At 40.9% G+C, this 16,897-nt stretch overlaps 1 protein-coding gene across 1 annotated transcript in view; it reads left to right on the top strand.

Moving 5' to 3' along the window:
* xpr1a (xenotropic and polytropic retrovirus receptor 1a) overlaps nt 1–16,622 on the top strand; it is a 62,185-nt gene extending 45,563 nt beyond the window's left edge. The window contains exons 5-15 of the mRNA XM_072389531.1: nt 167–316; nt 412–495; nt 1,613–1,694; nt 1,895–2,082; nt 2,445–2,624; nt 4,738–4,906; nt 5,827–6,027; nt 11,578–11,744; nt 11,818–11,957; nt 12,140–12,364; nt 12,933–16,622. Of these exons, the coding sequence (XP_072245632.1) occupies nt 167–316; nt 412–495; nt 1,613–1,694; nt 1,895–2,082; nt 2,445–2,624; nt 4,738–4,906; nt 5,827–6,027; nt 11,578–11,744; nt 11,818–11,957; nt 12,140–12,364; nt 12,933–12,990 (1,644 nt within the window). The 3' untranslated portion in view covers nt 12,991–16,622. The remainder of the gene's footprint in view (nt 1–166; nt 317–411; nt 496–1,612; nt 1,695–1,894; nt 2,083–2,444; nt 2,625–4,737; nt 4,907–5,826; nt 6,028–11,577; nt 11,745–11,817; nt 11,958–12,139; nt 12,365–12,932) is intronic.
* The last annotated feature ends 275 nt before the right edge of the window (nt 16,623–16,897 follow it).

Genomic DNA, 16,897 nt, shown 5'->3' with positions numbered 1-16,897 from the left:
CAGAGTTGACTGAAGTTCCTCAGTGAAAAAAGTATTAATCACTGTGATTCGTATGTGAGCAAATGTGTCGTGCTGAGCTCCGCTTTATGTTTTCAGCAGTGGTGACTTTCCAGTCTGTTCGTCTGTCATAGACATATAACAGTTGTTCCTTTGCTGCCTCTTCCAGAACCTGAACTTCACTGGTTTCCGTAAGATCCTGAAGAAACATGACAAGATCCTGGATACCTCTCGTGGAGCGGACTGGCGTGTGTCTCATGTGGAGGTGGCACCTTTCTACACCTGCAAGAAGATCACGCAGCTCATCAGTGAGACGGAGGTGCCTGCTCACACCCAAACACTCTCATACACACTTTGATACTAGAAGCCACACAAGAAAAATGTGATACCATAATCATACATTTTTATGTCTAGACCCTAGTGACTACAGAGCTGGAGGGAGGAGATCGTCAGAGGGCCATGAAGAGGTTGAGAGTTCCACCACTGGGTGCAGCTCAGGTCAGAAGTACAACTGATACTCACACTAGGTTGTCGTCCGTATTGTGTGCGATATACTGAACTTTCTCAGTACTTAGCTGTGTCAGCAGTTCTGTGCAAAAGATTTAAGCCACCCCTGCCATAAACAATGATTAAAACCGGAGAGCTTCAGTTATGTGGTGCAATTTCCTCCTGAGGACAAGAGGGTGTGTTAATGTGGCCCCTGAGTAACGTGTAAACCTTGTTAGAATACAGTATATTAGGTGTTTTTACAATTCTAATGTGCTTGAAAGTCAATGTTTGGTCTGAGCACCTTCATACTTCAGCACAGTCTGAACCCTGTTAGACGAGCTTTCTGTCATTTCTTTATGTAGTCTTCGCGAATAGCTCTCCAGGCTTCTTGAAGGACATTTCGAAGCTCTGCTTTGGATGTCGGCTGCCTTTTGTTCCATTCTCTGTCAAGATGATCCCACACTGTGTTTTGTCCTTTTATTTATTTTAAATCTATTTTATTTATTTTTTTATTCCAGGTAGCTTCTAAATGCGGGTTACTTCAAAAAGATTAAAAAGATTGCTTCAAAGTCTGGCTACTTGTAAGCTAAATATAAAAAAAAAATGAGGGCTGGCTCATGATCACTGATTACTGTCATTAAACATTTTATTGGCAGTGCATACAGGATACAAACAAAAGGTGAGAGGTTTGTCATAAGGGGATATCATGTGAGTCCGATCAGAAGAGACAGAGAGGAAATCATCGGAGTCTTCACTATTGATTTTATAAGTGCCTTTCCATTGTGGAACAAACAAGATACCTCTTGGAAATAATAGATGCATGTGGCACTATATCTCCAAAATGATATCTGCTGTTATTATTGTATTAATTACTTCCATGTCTGACTTAAAATATCAGATGTCTCCATTCCTCCTGCATTCACCTGCATAATAGATATCTTCAAGCCTCTCAGGCCGATAAAAGGAGCCAGAGTGGTTGCAAGTTTGCAAGTTGTCACATGATGGGTTTTATTTGAAAAAGACTGGTTGTGCATAAACAGTACGAGTGAGCATTTTCATTTCCTATGCATTGGCGAGGTGTGTGCGTTTACCGTGTTTTTTCTGCATTCTTCTCTTCCTGGCTCAGCCTGCGTTGGCTTGGACAACCTTTCGTGTGGGTCTCTACTGTGGCTTCTTCATCATTCTTGCCATCGCCTTTGTTCTCACTGGTATGCAACATTTGGATGAATTTTTTTTCTGTGTGGTTTTGAATCCTTCCCAATTTCCTAAGTGTCACTTCAAGATTTGATAGTTTTAGAGGATTTATTGTGAGTCAGAACTTGAGCCATTCGTTGTATTTCCCACAGCAAGCACACAGTCAAGTGTCATATTTAATCTTCAAAAGTAGATAATATATTGTATTTTTTAGGTGCTGTGTTCATCCGCTTTGAGAACGTCTGGCCTCTGGTGCGGATCTATCGTGGCGGTTTCCTGTTGATCCAGTTCCTCTTCCTGTTGGGCATTAACACTTATGGATGGAGGCAGGCTGGAGTCAACCACGTCCTCATTTTTGAGATTAATCCCAGAGACAACCTGTCACACCAACACCTGTTTGAGGTTAGATAAAAACAAACACAAATACATTTGTCTCTGTTTATGGAGGGGAGCACTGTGTCTTCATGAAGATAACTTTCTTTATATTGATGATCATGCATTTTTTTTATGTGCTGGTAATGAATGAGGTGGTTTAGTCCCAAGGATAATCCAGATTAAATAGTACGTTGTCTAATAAAATGAGAGTTCATTCAGCAGAAACAGCACAGCCCCTAATGTCCACAGGGTTCTATTTATAGTCTAGACATACAAAACAGAACCGAATTTGCATTACATTATTCAGATTGCCTTGTTAATTGTGATCATGTGTCTAAGCAACTTTCTTTTAATGCCAATCTATTTCTGTTCCCTTCTCTGTGCTGCAGATTGCTGGTTTCCTGGGTGTGTTGTGGTGTCTCAGCATCCTCTCCTGTCTCTACTCAGAGTACATCTACCTCCCCATGCAGATCAATCCTCTCATCCTTTATGGCTTCATGGTGCTCTTCCTCATCAACCCTTTCAAGACCTGCTACTACAAATCCCGTTTCTGGCTCCTCAAACTGCTGGTCGGTCAAGTGATCAGCTGTTCATTTCCTAAATTTTCTTCACACTTCTTTTTGCGGTGTATCAAGGGTTAGATTATCCTTTAAACTGGATAAATAATAGATGCTAAGTGCCAGGGTCTTGTGAGTAAAGTAACAAATGTTTACAACTGTGAGACTGCAGTAAATAAGTACTGACTTAACAAACCTAAAACAAATTCATTAAAGATCCATTCCCAGCTGCTCAGTTTTCAGGACGAGAACCCGGTTTAAGATGCACTTTATCTAAATGAATGTACATGTACACAAAATTTTAGTCGCTATGTACTCAACTAGTTTTTGATGGTCTTAACGAGTTTCATTACACTAACTTACTCCAAAATCAAATTGAATTTGCTTTTGAAAATGTATTTATCAGATTTTATTACCAATTAACCAAATAAAATTATACATTTGGACACATATAAAAGTCAAACTAGTAGTTTAAGTTTAAGGAGTGTCATCATGTCATTTATGATCCTAAAGCAACACAAAGATATTGTGTGAGTTGTTTTTTGGTTTTTATTGTTTTTTTATTTTAGGTGTGCCTGAATGTGTTTGTGATATTTGTGTGACTCCCACAATCTCCCACAATTAATGCAGCTGCAATCCAGATATCCATCTCAAGTCGCATGTTTACTAAACCCCTCTTGTTACTCTGTTCTTTGTCTACACTGAGCTACAAGGCTTCAGGGGAGCGGATGTTGGGAGGCGGAGGGGGGGTGCATGTACGTGTGTGTGCATATAGGGGGGTGTAGTAAGACAGAGGGCTGAGGGTTGAGGGATAATAGAATGCAGCTGGTCTCAGGGGAGATGGAGGCTGTGACTGTGCAATCATTACAGACATGGATCTATCAGTATGCTGATGCCCTTAGCTCCTCTGTCCCTCCTCCTCTCCCTCCTCCTCTCACTCCTCCTCTCCCTCCTCCTCTCTGCAGACCCCCTCCTCATAATTTTGTCCTTTGCTTCACAGCTCCCCACAGTCCCCAGCATACTCCCTCAGCTCCCTCCAATGATGAGACTCAGTAGTCTCAGCCACGATTGATCCTGTAGCATCCCCACATTCTGCAAAAATTAGAGTAAATGCGAGTGGATTTTTATGATTGTTACTCAGACGGATTAAGCAGTGAGTGAAGTAGTATATTTCAGGAGAAACTCTAGTTTCATTGGAGCGTTCAGTCTGCAGTGCTGTAAATTGTATCACTGCAATATGAGCCAATTTCCTTTGGTTACAAACGCCACACAAAACATTTCATTATAGGACAAACTGCTGCACGAGCACCATCTTTACAAGTGTTTGTTCAAGAAATGAAAACCTTACCACATGAGTGCATCAGGATTAGCCTTTAGACATCCACACAGAGTGGATACGAGCGAGAACACTCGATCAATACAGAGTTTGATTGACAGGTTAAGAGAAATTTGTAATTACCTGATGTGTGTGTGTGTGTGTGTGTTTGCGTTGAAAAAAAACTAGAAAAAAAGATCAATGTGCTTTGACATTTGCAGTTAAAGAAGACTATGTGGGGTTTTTGGTTTTTGTCTGGGAGTACACAGAGAGACGTGTACAGTCACTCCTGAATGTCAGATGTGGCCTGCAGGCTAAATGGAAAAAGTCAAGACAGGTTGTATCATTTTACAAAGCTTGGTCAATAGTTGAGTTCCTGCCAGAGCCATGTCCCAAATAACATGCCCATAGACGCAGGGCTCAAAAACACTGCCAGACTGTTTAATGTTTATGCTATATACCAATGATTAGTAGCACAAAAATAAACAAGTCATGCTCATCAGCACAAAGCGTGACTCATCAGAGTATCCTGTGGCTGCCTGATAAGGTAGTCTGGAGGATTTACCCTTTTATGTGTTGCAGTCGAGGTTGCTCCCTGACATGTTCTCTTTGCTCAAGTACTGCACAATTAATTAACTAATTTTGTCTCGGTGTTGAAACTCTGTTTGAATTAAGTTTGTAAGGTCAGCCAAGGTGTATTCTGAAATGCACAAACATTTTGCAGTCCAGGTTTACTTACTGCCATTGCAAAGGTTTTCCTTGACACTTTGTCTTCTCACTCTTTTTGTGTCCACTCTGTTTTGCCTCCAGTTTCGTGTGTTCACTGCACCATTTCACCGCGTGGAATTTGCTGACTTCTGGCTGGCAGATCAGCTCAACTCTCTGGTGTTTGTTCTCATGGACCTGGAGTATCTCATCTGCTTCTACATATTCGAGCTGCAGTGGGGGAACAGCAAGGGACTGCTGCCCAATTTAAAAGGTTAGACATTAATCTGCAATCAGAATGGCTTTACCTTCCTGTTTGTATATATATACATATATATATATATGTATATATATACAGTATATGTGAGGAAAAACTGTCAATGAAAGGCTGAAATCTGTCTGGACTTCTCAAGGAGAAAAACTGGTTTGTGTTTTGACAACTGAAAAAAAGTAAAATACCCAGACTTACATTAATGTGTATTAAATCTATTTTTCACTTCTGTGCAATAATGTTGTGTTTAGAAAAAATAAATGCTGTATCAAAAGGTATTAATACTTTTTTTTTGGATTATGTAGATATATATTCTTTTCTGAATACTTTCTGTATTAACAGCAGCTTCAGTTGACAATGATAGATTTAAACAGTTGGAGTCTATTTTAATTTTGTCTTCTCTAAAAACTTGGAGATATGTTTGTGTGTATGTATGTTCAGGTAGAAACATGAACTGTTTGCTCAACATTTAGAAATGCTTGTGAACTGTGTAGACAAATACACAAAACGTAAAAGAAAAGGCATGTTTAGGAAAGTGGGAACACAAGAAAACTAAGCACAAAAATTTTCAAAAATTAAAAAAGGCCATAGAGATTTCAGTATATACATCGGGTTGCATGATGGTGCAGTAGCGGTGGTTTTGCTGTTGTCGTTGACGGACCTGAGCCTTTTGTCAGAAAAGATGACATAAACAAGATTTGAATTGCTCTCCCCTCCAACATTAGTGACACCTCAGCCTGTGTTCTGCCAATTAACAAGAAGTTAATGGACCGTAAAAGGTTTGCAACTGAAAAGGTTAAACTGTGACTCTTAAAGGAAGAATGTGGACAGGGCATTGCTTAGAGCAAAAGGCACGGGAAAGGACAGAAAAAACAAGAGAAAAGATGGTGAAAGTGAAAGTGTACTGTTTTGTGCTATTCCAGATCCTGGTAACTACATATGCCACAGCTACTCTTACGGTCTGCGGGCCATCATCCAGTGTCTGCCCGCCTGGTTCCGTTTCATCCAATGCCTGAGGCGTTACCGTGACACCAAGAGAGCCTTCCCGCACCTGGTGAATGCTGGGAAATATTCAACCACCTTCTTTGTTGTCACCTTTGCAGCTCTCTACGCTACACACAGAGGTGGGACACAGAACAGACAAACATGTACTGTAAGATATCTCATTGATGACTCATGTATTGTAAGAAGTTGCTTTGATTTGTGCTGAGTTGACATGGCAACACATCATTTTACAGTTACGGTGCTGTAAATTTAATCTTTGAATCACAGCGGTACTCAAAAGAGATGTGACTGTCTGAAGCTGAGAATCTACAATCTAAAGTAACAGTATTGGTGTGTTAGTGTGTTACAGAAGCATGTCAGCACACAGGCTTTTAAGTCTTTTGTGTGTGAGCTAGGAAAGCAGAGGTGACCTTGAGTGCAAATGCTGGAAGCTGGCTTTGGTTTCCTTCTTGGTGCTTAGAATCTCTATAATGGAAACCGAAAGGTTTGTGAAACACAGCCATGGATAAACAAGGTTCTGGGGGGCTGGAGGTTAGAGAGAAAAACAAGTAAAAGAACAAAACAGAAAAAGACTGAGATCAGATAGATTCCATTTGAAATATTTTTGGAAACAAGAGTGAAGACGGAAAACACACATTACCAAGTGATTACCATTAACAGTCAAGTCACTCTCCCTCTGACAGCTTCACAATTAGCCTGAAATTATTCAGATTCACAAGCCATATCACAAAGGAGCTCCCGTTCAAAGGAATAAAAGCAGCGTTTCAGGATGCAGCCTTTGCACGCCAGTTCTCCATCACAGATGTTTGTCCCACGGCTACTTTCAAAGCAGTTTCTTCAGCGGTCATGTATTTAATCTCTGGCATTTTAAAGGCAAACATATTCATTGGCCAGTGAAATGCCAACTATGAAACTTCATCTTCAATCTTAAAGTCTTAAATGTTATTTCTCTGTCTGACTTTATTCTTTCCCAATATAAATTTAAATCAATACACTGGCTTTCTAAGCTGACCACCAGTGATACTGAGTAAACCATGAAAAGAGACAGAGGCAAGCAAATCTCTTTTTTCTTTCCCAGCTAGGAAGGAGAGGCGTCCATTAAACTATATCCTCCTTCCTCCTCTGGTCTGAAGCCTATGTGCTCCTCCACTAATGGCCTCTCTTCATGTGTTATTCTCTATGAAGCTGTCTTTCATCCTGCATGTAATGGAGGCTGAGACTAATCATTTGTAAAGTGGAGAAGGAGGCTGGGAAGACAGACTTTTTAACACACTCACAGTTGGTGATGGTTGAGGAAATTGCCTTTTGAGATATTTGAAGTGTCTCCTAGAGTAGTAGTTCTTCTGGTACATTTGTAAGCCTCTGAAATATGAAAACAAGAAGTATCCAAAAACAGAAATGTTGCTCAGAAAGCCTCTGAAAGAGCTTTTCGCACTTTTTCATCTAGTCCTAGTGTTTATGAGGAAAACAGCACCACGTCTGCCTGCATTACCCAGCAGTCCTGGCAGAGCAGACAGCAGGTTGGTGTCATGTTGACGCTGCTGGGTCCAGCTGTAAAAAGTGCCTCAAGTGTCGGTCAGCATCTGGCATATGTCCCTGTGTCTGTGAGTGGATGTGTCACCTTCACTGCTAACCTGATCACAGCCTGAGGGATTTCAGTGTGACCTCACTGCCTCACCACCTCTTCAATTCCTGGAAAAGCTCCATTTTTTCTGGGAAAGCAAAATGCTAAAATTAAAAAAATACTGAGTGGTATTTATTGACCGGTTCTTTGATTTACTGATCTAAAGCTGTATCATTCCAAGTGGCGGTCTGCTTAATAAGAACATTACAGACTGCTTTGACTGTGTTGTGCCTGTCTTGGATTTAATCAATTTAGCTGCAAAGTGAGCATCTTTCGTCCCTCAAAAATGCACTGAGTTAAGAGCTGTGAATAACTGATCGGATGCTGTGATGAAACTATAATCTCAGATGATGCCTGTGGCTCCCTCTGTCTGCAACAGCATCATCAAATCCTCTAAAACGTGCTAAAATAACCCTGACCAGAGAGGAATATCACTCCTGCTGCTCTCTGTGAGAGGCGGAAACTAACAGAGTATGACTGAATTTAGAGCTGAGCACTGAGGGGGGAGTAGAGAGGGGAGGGGAGGGGAGGGGAGGGGAGGGGAGGGGAGGGGAGGGGAGGAGAGGAGAGGAGAGGAGAGGAGAGGAGAGGAGAGGAGAGGAGAGGAGAGGAGAGGAGAGGAGAGGAGAGGAGAGGAGAGGAGAGGAGAGGAGAGGAGAGGAGAGGAGAGGAGAGGAGAGGAGAGGAGAGGAGAGGAGAGGAGAGGAGAGGAGAGGAGAGGAGAGGAGAGGAGAGGAGAGGAGAGAGCTGAGCCAACAACTGACAGCTTTTATAACTTAATTTCATGTACTGACCCCTCGTTCATTATCAGGAGAGGAATTGCTGCACACACACATTAACAGATGAACATGAAAGACTCTGCTACGTCACATCTCCCTCTCTGCCTGCATGAACTCTTATTCACCTCTGCTGAGGCCAAACAGACTCCTGTTACAAATATCGTCACATCTGGATTCAGATGCCGTCTGAAGTGAATCGTCTGACATGTTGAGATGCAGCTCACAGTGTTCAAATGAATATGTTTAGTGAGATTACATCTTCCAGCAGTGAAAGAGGAAGTACTCTTTTACATAAGCAGAAACACAAGTATTATAATAATAATAATAATAATAAAACAATTTAATAAAACACAATGGTAACACCTGCATTTAAAATCTTATTAAAAGCACAAAGTTATCATCAAATATACTCGGGTGTATAAAAGGAAAGATATTTGGTGGTGAAAATGATTATACTTTAGACATTAGACATTATTAGTTTTTTAATACTTGTGTATCAAGCATTTTGGTGCTAGTGAGGTGGAGGTTTAACTTCTTTATGTAGTGAGGTGGTAAAGTCGGGTGCTCATCATCCCAGGGGTCACAGACCTCTATGAAGGGTCACAAGAAAAGGTTTAATGAGCTTCAAAAGATAAAAAACAAAATTCTGTGGCACAACTTTGTATTGGTTTTGTTTTTTTTCTTATATCCTGGATAGCTGTATTTCTTTTGTTCTCTCGTTCCTTTTTCAAAATGACACCAAAATTTAAAGAAGAGATCTCACTCTGTGCGCCTACCTATCAACGATTGATGGGCATGTGACTACCATGCAAAGCTTTGTTTGGTAAAGTAAAAGTCATTCAAATTCAGGTGAAAAAGAAACAACAAAAACCTACAGCTCTCAAACAGAAGTAGTGAAATGAGAAGATAAAGACCTGATGTGTAGCTAGAAAAATAATGTTAATTGTGCGTAGGTGTGAACAGTGTGATACAAATTATTAAATTATTATAAATATAATAGAAAACCCTGGCTATTCACATGTTGATGTTTCTGAAATTCATTTGACATTAAATCTGAAATTTCCCACATAGATTACATTATTATGCCATCCTTTAAATCAGTACTATTGATATCTTAACATTTACATAACAACTTTAGGTAATTAGTCTTTTTTGGCTTTTTCTGTGAATAAAATACAATGCGTAATTGTTTATTAAAGCATTCAGCATTGTAAAAGAATACATCTTGGAAGAACACTTCACCTAGAGGAGGTGATATGCAAATTTAAGTGCATTGTGCTGTTTAAACTCATGGCAATGGTCACTGCTCAGATTCCAAGTACCTTGAAATTAAATGGCTAATCACCATCGCTATGAGATTATATGTTTGAGGGTTTTTTTTAAGTATTTTTTTTCTTCATCAGACAGCTGACATCTAAGACAGAGAGATGAAACGAGGTCAGAGAAAGATGCATGAAATACAGAAAATGTCCCTCCGCTGAGAATCGAAATGGGTTTTTTTGTATTTCTGTAGAATACGCGTCAACCATTAGGCCTTAGGATGCCTCTGGATTACTAATTACCTTGTTGAAGAATTGTGTTTCCATGGGAACAGATGAGAAATGATTGTTATAGAAGAGACTGACTGTTCTGTTTGTGTTTTGAACATGTTTCCATCAGTGGGAAATAGGCCTTTTGCATAAAATGAGCCCTGAAGTGCTCTATCTTTAACAGTATAACGTCTTGGATGTCTGTGTGTGTGTGCGTGTGTGTGTGTGAGAGAGAGAGTGTGTGTGTATGTGACAGGCAAATAGAGACTGAGCATGTGTGACAGGAGCCAGTAACCACAGTTAGTTCGTACCGAACATCCAATCAATGTTCATCTCACTGTGCTTAACCTCTTAATGGCTCAGGAGCAAACCAACGTTGTGGAAAACGGCATCAACCATCACACAAACTGAAGGGTTGAATACCTCAGCACTGCACACTGACAAAATCCCACCAGAAGATATTCTCCTGTGAAAAGAGTCTTTTGTCCACGACTAAGTTTAATCTACATCTGGGAGATCTGTGTGGCCGTAGGGACTACTTCCATCCCATCGCTCAGCTGCAGCAGCAAACAGCACAATGGAAGCAGCAGTTAACTGAGCACTGCAGCAGTAATTCTCTAATAGAAATGTCCCCGCTCCTAATCCCCGGCGTCTAGTTGGCTGGTAGCAGGAAGAAACAGTGACTATGACAAATGGGAGCAAGTCCAGTCTCCGTCTGGTGGCTGCTGTCTGTGTCTGTGTGAGTCACTGTGAGAGGCCACAGGGTGCTGATTTATGTATCGGCACCCACTGAGGAACAAGCCAATCGTCTCCACAGTGCTTCCTCACTGGCATACAGGTGGTTTTTATCACAGCTAATGACACGCTGGTGTTATGAAGGACATCAAACATCTGTAAATGTTTTCTTTTATAAGTCTGGAAATTGAAGAAGCTGCAGTAACAAAGCTTCTCCACATCAGGAAAGTACAGGATCACTGTCTGTATATTATATATTATATTATATCAGTGCTTATTACAAAACTGATTGATTAGCCAGTTAATGGATGAGTTTATAAACTAAAGATTTATTTTAGAAAAGTGTCCCCACTGGGAATATTTACTTTATTTTATTTTATCCGAACTGTAGAAAAAAGTGAGCTACTTCCATTGACATGGAAAATTGTGGATTAAATTATTATTTGATAAATAAATATATATATATATATATATATATATATATATATATATATATATCACTATTATGTGTAATTTACAGAATAATCAGTATTGAAAATGAATTTTAGTTATACCTTTATAACACATAAACACATACACATCAGGAAATCCTCGTCCTATACATTAGTTATGATATGGACCGTTTTTGGATGAAGCTTTGAATGAAAAAATTTCATTAGCTCATAGGAATTAACTCATTCTATGTATTTTTGTTGAGATTAGATCGGCTGAAAGTTTTTACTCATGATAAAAGTGTGTACATTTTAGTGTGGAAAAAATTTGATGGCTTTGAAGTAAAAAGTCTGCCCCAGAACAAGGACTGAACAGTTTTTTACAGGTGCATCATGAAAGGAGGGCTCCCTCTAGTGGCCAAAGTATTAATGGGGAAAAGATGATGTATGTCGATGAGATGGAGGTGTCACTTTCCTTTTTAGATCATAAAAAGTCTTCTTGAACTTAAACTCAAGTGAAGTTCTTGAATACAGTCAGTTGATATGAGTTATGTTTATCTATTTATTTCAGAACAAGAACATACAGACGCTGACATGTTCTTCTACCTGCTGATCATCTTCTCAACCATCAGCTCTCTGTACACACTGATCTGGGATCTGCGTATGGACTGGGGTCTGTTTGACAGCGGAGCCGGAGAAAACACCTTTCTGAGAGAAGAAATTGTTTACCCTCACAAGGTAGAGTCAAGGAGAGATCAAATGAATATGACACACAGATAACGCACACTAATCTCATCACTTGTCTGTCCAGGCGTACTACTATTGTGCCATTATAGAGGATGTGATCCTGCGCTTTGCCTGGACGATCCAGATCTCACTGACCACTATGACTAAGATCCACTCTGTGGGCGACATCGTAGCCACCGTGCTGGCTCCTCTTGAGGTCTTCAGGTGGGTCTGAATAACTTTTTTTTCTCCCTCACACTCTGACACTCAAATGAAGGACTATACAGGATGACGATGGCTAGTGGAAACTTCCTAAAAATCCAGATGTCACATTTCAGTCTTTCAAGCCAGATCGCTGCATGGCACCCACACTGACTTGAATCCCTCTCCTCATCTTCCTTGTTCAGGCGATTCGTGTGGAACTTCTTCCGTCTGGAGAACGAGCACCTGAACAACTGCGGTGAGTTTCGTGCGGTGCGAGATATATCTGTGGCACCACTCAACGCTGATGACCAGACGCTGCTGGAGCAGATGATGGACCAGGACGATGGCGTCCGGAACCGCTCAGGAAAGAAGACCTGGAAGAGGTCCTACAGCCTGTCACTCCGACGCCCCCTGCTGTCTTCCTCGCAGTAAGAAATCATATGTGGACTTGAAATCGTGCTCAGGGTTAAGGTTCCGCAATCTGAGACATGTTTATTTCATTTATAGACTGAAGGAATAAAGTGCAAATTAATGTAACTTCTAAAAAACATCTTTTTTAAAAAATATGTATCTAATGTACAGTATACTAACAATGCTGGTTGCAGCTGGTGCTGGCAACTTTAAGATCATTTGGTCTATACTGACCTAATATTATAACCTCACACAGTTGTTTTGGTCCCTCCACATCCCAAAGATTTGCCAATGGACTGAGATCCGGTGACTGTTGAGGCGTCATCGCATAAGATAAGAAGTATAGTGACGTCATTGTCATGTTTAGGGAGCCAGTCGGAAAAGATGAGCTTTGAGACATGATAAGTTTTAGTGAGCTACAGGAAGAGTACGCTTTGGTCATAAAGGGATGAACGTGGGAAGCAGGCCAAAAACCACAACATTACTGCACCGAATGGATCAGTGCTTTAATCTGATATACACGATATTGTGACTCCAGTTGCTGAATGTAACCAGAAAATGCTAAAACTTTCTTTTCTTTCTCAGATCGAAGAAAGACACAAAGGTGCTCATTGAAGACACGGATGATGAGGCCTTCAGCTGAGTCCACAACGTCAGCACATACACACACTCACACTTTGCCATGCTATACTTATAAGGACCTCCTTTACCAATGCCTAACACTAAGCCTTCTCCCCCGAGGTTTAGTGTGCAGGCCTGTCCTTCAGTTTAAACCTTTAAAATCGGTGAGGACTGCCAGACCGTCCTCACTTTTGTAGAAGATACCTCATCTTTACGCACTTGTGAAGAGAGTTGGTCTTTATAAGTATAGAAAACACACAGTATAATGCAGAGACACACACACACACACACACACGGAGATAAACCTGCTGAAGCACAAGCATAGTGTAATATTGGTACTGACGAGGAGAGAGGAGCACTGATGCCACACAGTCACACAAATGGACAGACTTCAAGGAAACCTTCTTCACATAACTGATATGACAAGACCACACTGCCCGGGATTATCCTCTGCTTTTTAAAGGGACTTCTGTAGTATCTGTTGTTTACTTTGGAAAATTTAGTCTAGTTAGATTCTTCTTTAATTTCTCCAGAGTTTTTTTAGGACAGACTGCAGACGACTGTTTACACGCCTTTTTTTTTTTTTTTAACTCCACTAGGATAAACAGGGAGAAGAATAAGCCAATCAAAAGACTAAATACTGCTAAACAGAATCCAGAGGAAGGACTCTACACACATAACAGCATATCAGAACAAATCAACTGGTTTCCACTCGTTGATTCTTTTTATACTCACCTTTTTTTTTCCTCTGAGTTTTAGTGACATCAGTGCACAATCACTACCCTGGAGGCACTTGCAGGAAAAGTGCATTTACTACGCAAAACATTTTAAAGAAAAGTACTTAAAAAGGAATGTTTACGTTCAAACATTTCTAGTCTGAAGTTTCTTTGTAAAATATTTCCTATATTTTGTTGTGTATTATTACTATAGTTGTTGAGTACGTCTACTTCTGTACTTAACAGTACTTCTAACTACTTCTGTGTTGTTTAAGGCTAGTTTTTAGCATCGTCATGATGATTGTTGCTGTATTTAAAAATGTGTGGAATGTTTTTCTTGGTTAAATTTGTGCCATGTTTTTAATACGCTCATAGGTAGTCCACTGTTTATCCCCTGCATCAAATTAATGCAGCAGTGGCCTTTAAACCATTGTATTTTGTTATCTTAATATGTACTATTACACTCAATAGAGCATAGGTACAGGCAATGCTGTTCTTAACATTCTTTACCAAAGCTTGATTGATTATGAATGTGATAGGATCAATTTGTTCTCCAGTCTCCCTGAAAGAAAAGTCAAAGAAAATCTGAACTGGACACGTATTTGATGAGCTGCTTAAGCAATCATGTCTGGTTGTAATCGAGAGTCTATATGTCGATGGATCTCAAATGGGAAGCAGGAGAAGTCAGAAAAATGATGGTCGTGAGTGAAACATAGTCAGAATCAAAATAAGAAAAGGCTTTTCTTTCTCTCCTGCTTGCTGCCTTGTTTGTTTTGTGCATTCAGACAAAAAAAAAAGTCGGTGCAGTCAGTGTAAAAGACTTTTGCAATGACGTGTTCTCTTGATAAAGCAGACATGTTTGGAAACCGGCTGTGAACGCACCACGTGTGCACGGCACTGGCTGAGATTGCCAGATAGGGGGCGCTGCTGGAAAATCAAACTTCTCCCGTTGCTCCTCGATTCATTTCAATTTTCTTAAAGGTCAGGAAAGTTTCAGCAGAAGGTACAAGGAGTAAATAATAACAATGATAATAAAAACTATCAACTGACTTGGTAGAGATGTGCACAGGATAGTTCGAGGATCTTTTATGGTAGTTGTAAACAACCTGGGGCACGTTTGTGTCCATCTCTGAGCCACTGAATCAGTCAGGTTTCTTCCATTCGGCGTCTGTGCCATTCATGGTGATTTATTGCCAGTCTTCTGTTTTGCCTCACTAAAGTATATTCACTTTTGTTTTTTTCCTCCGGTCTTTAGTAACAAGGAGGTTAAATGTGTTGTGCATCTGTTGTACACGGTTACCCCCCCCTCCTCCCACCATCCAAGCTTTCAGCTGAAAAGCTGTTAGTCATAATTTTGTGGTGATTTGCTGCTTCTGTGTTAAAGCCCCCCTGGCTTTCTGAGAAACAATGCTAACTTTATTGTGCCCCCCCCTTACTTGATTCGCCGCTGTGATGTTCCTCCCCGTGGCTACGCTGCGTCACCACCCACCGGTCATGAGGCAAAGCGCAGAGAGATGCGGGACAGATTTGTTACAGAAAAGTTCTGTTTCTTGTATTTCTGTTTTTGTTCCCTCTTAGCAGCCCCACAGACCGGAAAGCCTGTTTCCAATGAGCTTTACGCGTACTGGAAGGCGTAGAAGGTGGACAGCTCCTCTGTCCATTTCAATACACTGCACAGACACCACAACACACACACACACACACAATAAGCCCACATTGCCCCTCTCTCTCTCTGGTGTTGGAGCGCACAACACCACAGCAAGTAGTTTTGTAAAAAGGCTCTGTCGTCTTGCCAAAAGCATGCTGCTTTTGTTTTTACTTTGTACATAGATCTTAATTTATTTGTCACAATGTGTATATTAGTAGTCATTGTACGCACCGACAATGATGGTTTTCAGTTGTTGCCATTTTTGCTCCGGGACAAGCAGTATTTTGTAGGTGATAAGGGGCTTTTTTCGGTGATTGATCTAAATCCTCTGCTCTTTTTCATGTGTAAAGGTGTTGATATGTGTTTGTATAAAGACAGAAAGAAAAAAAAAGGAGGAAGTGTTTTGGTTGTATCTTGTGGTGATTCCTTGAACTTTAAGGCCCCGTTATCTGACGGGATTTACGTCCAAGACTGGTGGAGGAGAGGAGGACGTGGGAGCAGGGTCCTGTGTCCCGAGGCTGTTTCGCTGTTTGTACATTTGTGAATCTGCATGAAAATAATCGGTGATATTACATCTGTTGTTGTTAACTGCCCTGCAGGCAGAAGCACTTTGACATACTTAAGTGGGGCACAGAAACAGACTCCGGTCCAAAGAGGGCCCGCTTTGTAACAAGCTGTTATTAAAGCCAGATCCTTACCTGCTCACTGGAAGCATCGTGAGGTGCTTCTCTGTGGGGAAATTGTTTGGTGACTTGTGTCTGTTCGCAGATGTTCCGTGTGTGACCCACCGCCGAAAACAATACAGGGTTATTTTGTACAGTTCGTGTTCGATGAGATGGTAAGAAACCCTGACATCCCGTTTTTCCTCATAAGTGAAGACCACTGATCATTTTTTCACCGCTTGCTGAAACCTTCATGATGTTAAAGTGCTTGATATATGTCCCCCTCCCTCCCTCCCTCCCTCCCTCCCTCTTTTGATGTTGTGGTACCCTTACTCTTGACTAGCTGAACGTGATAGTACCTGTAGTTTGTTAGATGGATGTCCTGCTTTGATAAGATTCTTAAAAACAGTAAATACACTGTGGTTAAATGTGATTTTCAGAGAAAGGAAAATGTCTTACAGTCTGAACCCCCACCCCCACCCCGGAGTCCCTTTTACAGAGTAGTTTGTACATGTCGAGCATAACAATGTTCCCTGATGGTTTTTCTGATGGTATTTGTATTTCTGTATACACTTTGGTGATCCTGTCATATCTGGGTTTTATAAACCACGATTATTTTTAAAACTCACTCTGCCTCTTCGACTCTTCTTTCAATTGCTGCTGCGTGTTGCAGGATTGTTGTGCCCAGTGGTGCTCGAGATCTGCTGAGGGAGTTTTTCCCCTATTGCAACTGTGAATACAGACGCACGTGCTTTCACACACACTCACACACTCTCTCTCTCTCTCTCTCTCTCTCTCACACTCACACTCACACTCACACACACACTCACACACACACACACACACACACACACACACACACACACACACACACACACACACACACACACACACACACACACA

Source organism: Leuresthes tenuis, unplaced genomic scaffold, assembly GCF_036924035.1.
Source record: "Leuresthes tenuis unplaced genomic scaffold, fLeuTen1.0.hap1 SCAF_7, whole genome shotgun sequence".
Lineage (NCBI taxonomy): Eukaryota > Metazoa > Chordata > Actinopteri > Atheriniformes > Atherinopsidae > Leuresthes > Leuresthes tenuis.
Note: the sequence above shows the minus strand (reverse complement) of the source record. Positions and strands in the feature narration are given on the sequence as shown.